Genomic DNA, 12590 nt, shown 5'->3' with positions numbered 1-12590 from the left:
TTGTTAAAAGAAATGATAGATGTTAATTTATGAAAATGTTTTAAATGCAAAATTACAAAATCTCTAAAATAATTATTTAGCTACTGTAAAATTGTAGCCGCATTAACCTTTTGCAAAGTTCACCAAACAAAGTTCTGGGAAACTTCGAGTTGGTGAGAAATTTGGCGAGTATTAGTACTTCCATCTGCATCAACAATTTCTAGAACTTCCTCTTCTACATTCACTCCATATCTGTTTGGTCTACCGCCACCAAGACCTTTCTTAGGTTATCTCTCTTTCCCGCTGGACTAACCGAAGAAAAGTGTTTGCTGAGGGCATCTGTCGATTTGGAAATCGTTTCAAATACAGATCTCTTGCATGTGCAGCATTTTCTCCAGCAGCTCCGTAAACAATAAGCACGTATTCCTCGTTACTGTAAAGTGCCATTGTACTTTTTGATTTGTAATAGTTCTAATTTTGACGTTAAATGATATTGTTTATAAACTGTTAAATGACATGTCCGCTGCTAAGTAACCAAGTCAACTGGATTGGCAGCAATAAAAGCATGGTATCAGCGGTTCTCAACAAAAAAACACCAGTTTTTAAGCGTTTTAACAAATTTGTAAATAGCCGTCACTGCTATATTACAAAGATTTTATTATTTTTGTTAATTATGCATTGTCTAAGTAACCCCGAAATATTCGCAGTTTGAATTTAAACGTAATGTAATACCGTATATTGTAAGAAATGCCCGGCCATTTATTCAACTTTAACGTTCTATATCTTTGTGATTATTAAGTTGTGGTCAAAACATTATTAAGAAAATATCTTTAATTTGGCCCCTAGTACCTACCCTTTTAGACTGCTCCGTATGTTATAAATCACCCTGTATATCCGCTTTTTATTTATTTTTTTTTTAAGTTGCTTCTAAAAATTTAAGTTAAGTTTTTTCCGCCCAGAAACCTCTGCTGTTACCTTTTCTACCTAACTAAACAACAATTGAAGGCCTTGCTGCAAAAAGGATGTATCTGTAATTTTTGCCCAGTTTGAGTTATCTATGTAGCTGTATACTACTAAACATGCTTCATCATTTGGAACAAGAACGGCGTATCTAACAGCATTACACAGGAGATGGCAACCAAATATACATATACATCTTCTAGTGCTTGGTGCAACATAGAGGTATTTATGCATTTAATGCACGTTGTTACTGTTAGAACATAACCTAAAGCATTCCACAACATGCATTAGATAAAATGAGTAATTCTGAAAGCGATTTGGAGCCATTTAGTGGTGATTCAAGCGACAACTATGAACCCGGGGAAGATGATAGTAGTGACGACGATATTCCTGTTGTTTCGAAAAAGAGAAAAGCAAGAAATGAGAAAAGTTGGCAAAGAAATCTCAGAAAGAACTTGAAGGCAGAAGGTAAAGCTCACACAAATTATAAGAATAAGCCCGTGCCCTCGAGAACAACTGGAAGAGATTGTCAGTGTAAATAGAAATGTTTTGAGAAAATCCCAGTCGAAAAACGTTTGATATTGATCGAAAATTTCAACAAAATGGGTGATAAAATGCGACAGGATATTTATCTCTGTGGACTGATAACAGCGGCTCCAATAAATACTAAAAGAAGCGCCGGAACTCGCAAAGGCTGTAGCTACAAATACGAGGTAAAAATCTTTTGTATGAATAATAATAAACTCAATCTTGTTTCACGGAAATATTACTCATATTAATAATAATAATGATTCTCATTCTTTTAGATTCGTACTGGAACATTTCAATCTAGAGTGTGTAAAAAAGGTTTCTGTGCTCTACATGGAATTTCACAGAAAAGGGTAGAACGTCTTGCAACTCATTTATTTAAAAAAGAAGCTGTAACTGCCCCATTAGATAAAAGAGACAAGCATAACAACGGGCCTAATGCTGTGCCAGACGACATCTTGAAGCAAATAGATGAGCATGTCAAAAGCTTTCCACGTAGAACCTCTCACTACAGCAGAGCAAGTAATATTAAAAAATATTATTTATCGCCGAAGCTTAATATTAAGAAAATGCACGAGGTATACACTGTTGGAAATAATTCACGAGCACACCCTGTATAATCTGAACGCGTGTGTCTAGCGCAATAAAATTTGGTATGGAAGTAGTACTAAAGTAGTGTAACTTACTCTTATATGGAGAGCGGCACAACTCTGCTGGGAGGAGAAACATCAATAGTGAGAGTATCCCCCGTGAGCTTCGCGTACCATCGGTACACGACGTGGCATGGAGTCAATAAGTCGCTGTATTGTAGCAAAAGGGATGGCTAACCATGCCACCTCAACTCGCCTCCATAGCTCCTCAACATTAGCCGAGGAAGCCGGATAACGTAGAAGTCTCCGACCAGTCATTTCCCAAACATGTTTGATCGGATTCAGATGGGGAAACCGAGCTAGCCATGGAAGCATTCGTATACGGTGCTCTTCCACAAAGGTCTGTACAACACGCCCGATGTGCTGTCGTACGTTGTCGTGCATGTATAGCAGACCTGGGAGCCGCCGAACGTAGGGAAGCACAACGGACCGTAGCACCTCATCTACGTATCGTTGACCCGTCATGGTCTGCTATATACGCAGCAGACGCGTACATCCACCATGTCTAATAGCACCCCAAACCATAATGCTTGGTTGTCGGTGGATAGGGCATTCTTGCACGGACTGCTCGAGTAGACGATCACCATGTCGTCTCCGACGAACTAAAATTCGCGCATCACCGGTGCTCAATTCGAATCTTGATTCGTCGGAAAACAAAATGTCCCTCTACTCGGCAACCTATTAATGCCTAGCGGTGACCCATTCGTGACGTATGCTGCGGTGCTCGGATGTTACTGGAATCCGCTGTTTCGCACGACGCACGCGCAGTCCACTATCTACCAAACGCCGCCGTACAGTTCGCGTAGTGAGTGCGCCTTCCCCTGCCGGTGGCCAAACAGCTCCAAGTTGCCTTGAGGAGGACTCACATAACGCTAAAGCGCTGAGCACAAGAGCGCGATCCTCGTGTGCTGGGGTCACACAGGGCCCTCCCGGCCGCGGCTGAAGGTACCTATGTCCTACCTCAAACCATTCTCGCCATGCCCGTTGCACTGCCGATAACGACCGGTCGAGACGACGCGCAATTTGACGGAACGATACACCCTCAATGTGCATACCCTCAAACATTCCTCGCTCAAACTCGCTTAAGTAACGCGATCGCCCATCTATTGCGCACAGAGTACGATAACAATGTGGTTCCTCACACCACACTAAAAACGACCGGTATTTTCCATCCACTTCGGTCTCTATAGCAGTTCATGCAGTTCATCGCTTGCCTCAAAGGCCATCTCCAGGAAAAGACAAGTCGCGCGCTAAGGCCATTATAGTAAAGTTCACCTCCAGAATAACACGTGACCGTACTTTTAGCGCGGCCAAATTATATCGTCGCAGTACCAATGGCCGCTGTCTGTCGATTCCCGACGTTGCGGATAATCTTTACATTAATGAACATCTTACGGCTCGTAACATGGACCTCTTTAGTAAGGTGCGAGAAATCGCGAGAAATAAAAACTACAAGTATATCTGGACGAAGAGCTGCGTGATCCATGTGAGGAAAGATGATAGAGCGAAGATTTTGGTGATCAAAACGTCGTCTGACTTGAATAAATTGTAAGATGGCCCTCGTCGTTTTTATTGTTGATCCTATCACTTTTTAACGGTTTATGGGTATCAGCTTCTATTATCAGAACGTCCGTGGTTTACGATCCAAGACTAATACTTCTTCAATCAATTCACATGCCTTATTGGCGGATTTTATCTGCCTTACTGAAACATTTCTTAATGATAGCATATCCGACAAGGAGCTACTCAACTCATCTTATACCGTATATCGTCGCGATAGAAATTCAACGGCTTCCACCAAGCGCGATGGTGGCGGAGTCCTTATAGCTGCGAAGCATGGCTTTCATACCGTTCCCATGCCGAGTCTGCAAAGTGGTGCGGAGGACTTGTGGTTGAAAGTTCAGTGCGGTCAACTGATTTTTCTTTTGTGCTGTGTTTATCTTCCTCCTTCTGCTGATGAAGCGCTGAATCTGTTTTTGTCCAGTGTGTCTGCTGTGCGCGATGCCTTCCCGGAAATTATGATTGTTATTCCAGGTCTAAGAGGCTTATTGCGGCTGATTATAGAGATTACTTAAACTCGATTCAGGCGGGGGTTATGGAAAATCCCAAAGGAATCTGGTCCTTTGTTAAGTCCAGAAATGGGGATGTGTCTGGCTTGCCAGCCGCTATGTTTTCTGTTGATGGGTCAATGGTGACTTCAGGTCGTGATATCTCTTGTGCATTTGCAGAGTATTTCGCCTGGGTTTTCGTAGATGGTAGTATTGACCGCTCAATGGTCTTCGGTGGCCAGGGTGTTTCACCTTGGTTCTCTGCTGACGCAGTCCTCAATGTTTTGACCCATCTTGACAAGTCCTCTGGCTCTGGTCCGGATGGTATTCCATCTTCCTTTCTGAGGGAGTTTGCTGCCGAACTGTCGACCCCACTTTTTCTTATTTTTTCAAAATCCTTACTCGCAGGTACTTTTCCGCGCGCGTGGAAGACAGCTTTTGTCGTTCCAATATTTAAATCAGGGAATAGACAGTTGGTATCTAATTACCGTCCAATTTCTATTATCTCGTCTATTCCCAAGGTTTTTGAAAAAATTGTTTGCGATTACTTTAACCACTCTATTGCTCACTCTCTCATTACTGAACAACATGGATTCTTGTCTGGCCGATCGGTTGAGTCTAACTTAGTGTCTTATGTTAATTTTATTCATTCTACCTTAAATGAGGACTCACAGGTTGACGCAATTTATACCGATTTCTCTAAAGCCTTCGACAAGATTGACCATGGAATTCTTATACAAAAGCTGTCCTCCTTTAACATTCCTGCCGGCATTGTGCGCTGGATAATGTCATATCTTTCTGACAGAAGTCAGGCAGTTGGGATGGGTAGCTTTTTGTCGGACTACAAACCCATCTCATCTGGCGTGCCTCAGGGAAGTCACCTTGGGCCCACAGTATTTCTAATTTACATAAACGACATTTCTTCTTGCTTTAAATTTTCCAAATTCCTGCTCTATGCGGATGATAATACAATATTTACTAGAGTCAGCTCTAGTCATGACTGCCTAAGGCTCCAGGAGGACCTTGATCGTCTACATGATTACTGTCGCGTTAACAAACTTTTTTTGAACTATGACAAATGCCAAAAAATAACGTTTACATGGAAACGCTATCCTATTAATTTTAATTACAACTTTAATGGTAGACCTATTATCTCTACTGACAGAGTGAAGGATCTTGGCATTATACTTGATGCCAAATTGAGATATCACCTTCACATCGAAGTCATGGTGGCGAAAGCCCTGCGTAACCTAGGGTTTGTTATCAGAATAAGTAGACAGTTTACCAATTTTACAAGCATTAAATCCCTTTATATGGCATTTGTTAATAGCGTATTATCCTATGGTTCCATAGTGTGGAATCCTATGTACGCGGTCTATCGTGATCGCATCGAAGCGGTTCAACGACGCTTTGTACGCTATCTGGCTTACAAATATCATCTTCCTTATTGCGATTACGATAGACGCTGTGTGGTTTTTAACTTATTATCCCTGCGGCAGCGTCGGTTAGTCTCAGACTTAATTTTTCTTTTCAAACTAGTCAATGGCTTGCTGGACGCACCTGATCTTCTGTCTGTGTTGAACTTTAATGTACCACAGCGTTTCACACGGCGGAATACTACATTCCTTTTAGGCACATCGAACACGAACGCTCATCTAAACTCGCCTATCGTTCGGCTTTTGAATACTTACAATCAGGACTTCAATCATGTTACTCTATTTGGACTCTCGTTGCGCTCATTTAGAGAATTACTATTACGTAACGTTTAGTTGTTAACTTCTGTATTGTAGTACAATTATATAATATTTTTCGCTTTTTTTTTGTAATTTTTTTTTTAATTAGCAACTATCAATGCTGTTATTATTATTTTCATAGTTAATGTTATTATTATTGTTATTTTTTTTTCTCGTTTTTTTGCTTGGTATGTAGTTAAGTGCTTTGTTTTTATGAGGATGCTTCACTGGGGATATCCTCCCTGTTTGTGTCCCAATAATAAATAAATAGCGACGGAATGTTCCACTTGGAAGAGGGGCTCGGTCAACAATGCCGCGACGGAACAACTCGAAACTCGATGAATAAACTCGTCTACAGTAAACCTTTGTGCTCCGCAAATATCATGGATCTATCTTCACGTGTTCAGATTATATAGGGTGTGCTCGTGAATTATGTCCAACAGTGTATCTGGAAAAATGGGAACCAGAAGTATTTAAGTACTGGTTTACAGACGAAAAGAATGACCACAAACCCAAAGTCAGCTATGATTTTTATTTTCGTTTTATCAAAGCTAATTTTAATATAAGTTTTGCACATCCCAGGTCTGATACCTGTAAGACTTGCGATAAGATAGACAATCAGTTAAAAAACAAAGCGTTGCTTTCAGATGAGGAAATAAAAGCACTGGAAACCGAACTGAAACTGCATCAGGCAAAAGCCAAGGTTTTTTTTGATGAACTTAAAAAGAAGTCTGAATTGGCAAAAAATAAACCCATGTGTGAATGTTTGTGTTTTGATCACCAGCAAAACGCTCCCCTGCCAAAAGTACCATCTAGTGATGCTTTTTATCTCAGACAACTTTGGATGTATAACTTTTGCATCCATTCATCAAAAACTGGAATGGCACATTTTTATATGTATGATGAAATTACGGCCCGTAAGACTCCAAATGAATATATTAGCTTTTTGAACCATTATTTCGATAAAATTTTTAGAAAGGACGTCAAGATTTTATACATATTTTCGGATAATTGCGGAGCACAAAACAAAAATAATGCTTTGATTCACTATTTATATACTTTGGTGAAAACTGGTCGATTTGAGAAAATCGAGCATAGATATCCCGAACCTGGCCACAGTTTTCTTCCATGTGACAGATGTTTCGGAGTTGTGGAAAAACATGTTAGAAAAATTGAGCGCGTCTATTTACCAGTCGAATACATGAAACATTATAAAAACAGCAGCCCTAAACATTTTCAGGTTGTTCCTGTAACACAGAATATGATTTTCAACTTCCGCGATTTTTTGAGTGGTTATTTTAAAAAAACAATAAAAAACAAGGAGAAAGAAAATTTTACCATATCTAAGTACAAAGTAATTGAATACTCTAAGGAACATGTGGATGAAATCAGATGTTGTAAACAGATGAACTTTATTCTGTTTTCTTCGTTTGTTATCCAAAGAAATCTTAAAGAAGCACCCGTCTTAACTAACATACCTATCCTGTACGATATGCCACTTCCGGTAAAGAAGAAAAAGTATGATAATGCCATGATTCTAGCAAATGAATATGTTCCTCTGGCTGATATTGAGTATTACCGCAAACTGACATCTGATCAACAACTAAACGTTGAAGAAACGGATTTCACCGATGGTGCCGAAGATATATCAGAATAACATGTTTCAATTTATTATAAATGATGTCTTTCTTGTATCATGTAATATATTTTGTATATTTTGTATGTGTTTGTTTATAAAAAATATATTTTGTTAAATCATGTCATAGTTTATTTCATTGTTGAAGCCAAAAAGGATGTATCTGCAGACAAAAAGATTTTTTCTTGCAAAAAGTATCAGTGATATTATTATTTAATCTCTTCTAATATACTCCAAATACCTAACACATCCGTCGTCTATTATTCTGTGATTCTACCTTAATGTCCTACAAAGTTATTCAGTTTTTATTGCTTCCTGAAAACTTTTAAAAATGACAGATACATCCTTTTTGTAGCAGAGCCCTCAATTTTAACGAAGGTTGCGTTATCTTGCGTTTAAAATAGTTTTTGGTCTCTCCTGTAAAATTTAGTTTTTGGCTTTTGCCTAGTTCTCATTCTCATGTACTGAATTGTTCTTTTATAATAGGAGATTCGAAGGTTCCTGAAGATGGTTTTGTAAATAAACCGAAACCGGTAGAATTTAAAACAATAAATCCATTTTTAATAAAAGTACAAACAGAAAAAGTATTTCACTTTATTTACTTTATAAAGTGATTAATTTTCCTTTCAAAACCCAATAAAACCTTTACCTAACCCGTTTCCTCGCCGATAAAACGATACTCTAATCATTGTGCGGCATTGATATGAGTGTAATTATCGGTACTTGACGGCAAAGGTCTTCCAGATTTTTCCAATTTTCCAATACCTTCCCATTCACACCCTCCAACCCCTCTTATTTCCCAAAACACGAGAATATGAGAAAAATAAAAATAACGCATCCGCAATGAAATTTAAAGAAGTGGCGTTTACAATTCAGAGTACACGTGTTTCTCAGAAAATTGTTTGAATTTTTATTAAAAACTTAATTAAGTAGTATAAAACCTCCACAGAAAAGTTTAAATGATTCATTTGAGTATAGTTACTGTTGATTTTAATATGTTTGTTCATCTTGAATGGCCTTGACGAGGTAAGGAGAGTGTTGTTTTTTTGGTTTTTGTAGTTTCTGATTCTGAATCACAATGATTTACAACTTTATTTTGAAACATATTACCTCAGTTAATTATTATGTTAATTATAATATATAAAAATATCTTAAGAAATATTCTAATTTAAAGAGATTTAAAAACTATAATACAACCGCTGAATTTTGCGAAATAATTAATAATTTATTTGATATATTAAATTCCAGATCATTAGTTAGTAAAAATACATTTAAGCGTAGTATTAGTCATCGAAACGCTCCAGCCATATTTGAGTTATTTAATATATTACTGGTTTAAAGATACAAAAGCCCAATTACTTTCCGCAGTAAAACGGATTTTTGGGCTTTATAATATGTATTGAAAGTGTAAAATTAATGAGAGAGATAGCAAATATGTACAAAATAAATGTACATTGAAATTTATTTTAACATATAAGTTATCACAAGACCGCTTAGAAATTTTTTTAGTGCAATGACATAACGAGGAGGATTTTGCAGTAATCCGACTGCTGCTAGACAATTATTCCATTTATTCCATGCTAATATAAAAGGTGCCGAAAATGAAAACACAATTGCGTTAGACAATACATCCATTTTAAGTTGTTCAATTCAAAGTGACAGTGAAGAAGATGAGGTGGACGAGGAATTATATGAAAACGAAGTAAATTCGGCAAACGACTTCACATGGGAATACACACCCACTACACACCAACGTGGACTCCAAAGGTACATGATTTTGAAGAAAGTAATAGTGGTATTCAAAATAAAAATATTACCGACACATCGACTGCTCTAAACATTTTTCTTGAATTTATGAATGAAGAAATAATTAACAAAATAGTCTTTGAATCTAATAATTATTATCAGCAAATGATTGAGGAAGATGTTAATATGAAACAAAATATGAGAAATTTAGGACCAGACGAATTTATGTGCTTCCTAGGAATAGTGTTACTTATGAGTAGAGTTAAAAAATTGGAAATTCATGAATACTGGTCAACAAATATTCTTATAGAAACCCCTATGTTTGCCAAAGTTATGAAAAGGGATAGATTTAAATTCATTATGAGGATTTTACACTTTCGTAATAATAATGAACAAAGTAGTGACAGACTTCGTAAAATTAGTTCTATGACGACAGTACTCAAAGAAATTTTACCAAAAAATTTTACACCCTATCAAAATCTTTGCATAGACGAAAGTTTATTATTATTCAAAGGTAGATTGCTCTTCAAGCAATATATTCCATCGAAACGAAGTAGGTTTGGAATAAAAATGTTCATCATTAGTGATTGCAAAACTGGTTACATATTAGATTTTATTATCTACAGTGGTTCAACTACTGAAATAACAAGTAACAATCCAGAACTTGGAAAATCAGGACAAATAGTCCTAATGCTTATGAATAACTACCTCCATAAGGGACATTGTCTGTATGTAGATAATTGGTACAGCAGTCCATTGTTATTTCAATATTTGCACCAACAACAGGTAAATGCTTGTGGCACTGTTAAAAAAAATAGAAAACACATGATTAAGTTTGGTCAAAAATTACGAAAAGGAGATGTAATTTTTTATTCGTCTGGGCCAACGCTTGCAATAAAATGGTGTGATAAGAGAGAAGTTCATATGTTAACTACCATTCATGAGATATCAATGACTGAAACTGAAAAAATTGATAAAATAACAAAACAAAAAGTTCAGAAACCTACTGCAGTGCTCGAATATAATGAAAATATGGGTGCCGTAGATAAATCAGACATGATGCTAAGTTCCATAAAATGTACCAGAAAAGCCATCAAATGGTATAAGAAAATCTTTTTCCATCTTGTGGATATTTGTATATACAATCCTTACATTTTATACAATATTCAAAAGAAGAAACGGACAACTCTAGCAGATTTTCAACTTGAATTAATTGAGCAAATATTTGAGAAACACAACATCATTAATTCCTCTTTGTATAATTCCTTGTTTTGAAACATATCATTCAAAGCGTAATTACTAAAAAAATCTGAGGAATTGTATACATATTATTTGTAGCATATAGTATAGGTATTATGAAGATATACTATATATACTTTAGTTTTGATGATTTACAGTTTACATTATTTTTGATGTTTTTGTTATAATAAATAAATATTTTCAAATAGAAATGTTTATTTTTTGTAATGAATCCTGGGCGAGCAGAAGCTAAATGCGAGAAATCATGTAAATGATCTTTTTTTATTATCATCACGGAAATCAACATAAATAAGTAAGTAATGTTACGTTTAAGCTTAGTACAAAAAGTTTAAAATGTACCGCAATGACAGCACAGTATGATATTCAAGTACAAGCGCCGATGAACGAACTTTTCTGGTATACATATGCTATACCGACGAAGACCGTACGATTCCGAAAACCTTCAACATAACCCGTCCTATGAACATTGTTAATAGAAAAATAGCACGTCGCAAAAGGGTTAAAATAACCACCTACCAGTATTATCAGTTAATCCCGTTACCTATCAAACAACAATCTAACTATCTTATCCTCAACGTCCCCCAACCGTACCTGGCAGAAAATAAAGATAAGTATTTTACGACCGTTAACAAATATAAAGAATTTCAACGTGAAGAATATTTGGGCCAAGCTACAAGTTTAGATGCAAGTAAACGACAAACGTGTGCGTACGAAACACTGCGACATCTTCCCATATCAATGTGCACGCATAAAAGAACATCTCGACTACAGGAAGAAAGTATACATTCCACCGAATCGGACTGGATAGTGTATCAAGCCAACTCAACAGCAGAAACGGTGTGCGAAGATCGGCAAGAAGTTCGTGTACTGCAAGGCAATCTTTTAATACAAATTACTGCAGACTGTAGGCACCACCACCAACAACTTTCCAGATCGTCAATTCCAGTTAGCCACTGTAAATTTGTGTTGGCTGTAAATTTTAATAATTTTTCAACCATACCAGAAGAAAAGTTACCTTGGTAACTGGAAAACATCCACATGACGAGACTGCAATTAGAAATAATGAACGCAAGAAGCAATCTCACCGAACTAGACCAGAGACTACGAGAAATCAAAAGAATCAAAAGAGTTCGATGACGTCCCTCATTAGAACCGTGGCCCAGGGGTGTGGAGTCGTTCAAAAATGTAACGACTCCGGCTCCTTAATTTTTTTTGTTTCGACTCCGGCTACCACTCCGACACTGAAAGATCAAGAGAGAGCAACACTGAAAGATGATATTTTAGAGGCAATACTTTTTTAAATGTTTCGTTTCTATTAATATTTTTGTAAAAATTTCATATTTTATAAATATATATTATTAATACGTAAATTATTTTTGTGTTTTGTTTTTGAAGGAGTCGAGGTCGGTTTAGTTACATACGACTCCGGCTCCGACTCCGACTCCTCAAATATACACCGACTCCATGACTCCCGACTCCGACTCCACACCCCTGTTAACGTGGCCAAAACTAAACTGACCGGCAAAAAAAACCGGCCACTAAAATTTTGCCACAATTTCAAAGCTGGGTTTCTCGCGAACCACTCATTCGATTTTGATGATTCCTTTTTTGATCGAAAGGTTGATTCTTCTGTAATAATCCTGCGATAGAAATTTTTATTCGGATATTAATTTGAACATATACGGGGTGCAAGAATGAGAAATGCATTTTTTCTCGAAATTTGAAATACCCTGTGGGGTGCAGATGCTACAGCAGAGGGTGTTAACTGGAATCAAACGGTAACCCAATATTTTCTGAACATTTTGTTTTTTTATTCACTCTATTATCTCTGTTACTAACGAAGATGCAGTGTTTTAAAGCGAATGCCTGTGAAAACAAGACAAACAAGCATACAAAATCTAAGGTGGCGCGCTAGGTAGCGTATGTCAGTTGTTTCGAATAGTAAATTGACAGTTGTCAAAGATGCCGTTGTCAATAACTGATGTTGCGCGTATTATTAGTTTAATTGAAGATGTTTTAATTGAGATTTATTGTGCTAAACACTCTGAGG

At 37.0% G+C, this 12590-nt stretch overlaps 1 protein-coding gene across 1 annotated transcript; it reads left to right on the top strand.

The window, feature by feature from the left end:
- Nucleotides 1-9259: 9259 nt before the first annotated feature.
- Nucleotides 9260-10555, top strand: LOC139430196 (piggyBac transposable element-derived protein 4-like). Its single transcript, XM_071196861.1, has one exon. It carries the CDS (start codon nt 9260-9262, stop codon nt 10553-10555), a length of 1296 nt encoding a protein of 431 aa, XP_071052962.1.
- The last annotated feature ends 2035 nt before the right edge of the window (nt 10556-12590 follow it).

This window comes from Onthophagus taurus, chromosome 6 (assembly GCF_036711975.1).
Source record: "Onthophagus taurus isolate NC chromosome 6, IU_Otau_3.0, whole genome shotgun sequence".
Classification (NCBI taxonomy): Eukaryota; Metazoa; Arthropoda; class Insecta; order Coleoptera; family Scarabaeidae; genus Onthophagus; species Onthophagus taurus.
Note: the sequence above shows the minus strand (reverse complement) of the source record. Positions and strands in the feature narration are given on the sequence as shown.

What these genes read in the sequence shown, in the direction of transcription:
- LOC139430196 (XM_071196861.1), top strand. Translation starts at nt 9,260, where the DNA reads ATGGGAATACACACCCACTACACACCAACGTGGACTCCAAAGGTACAT.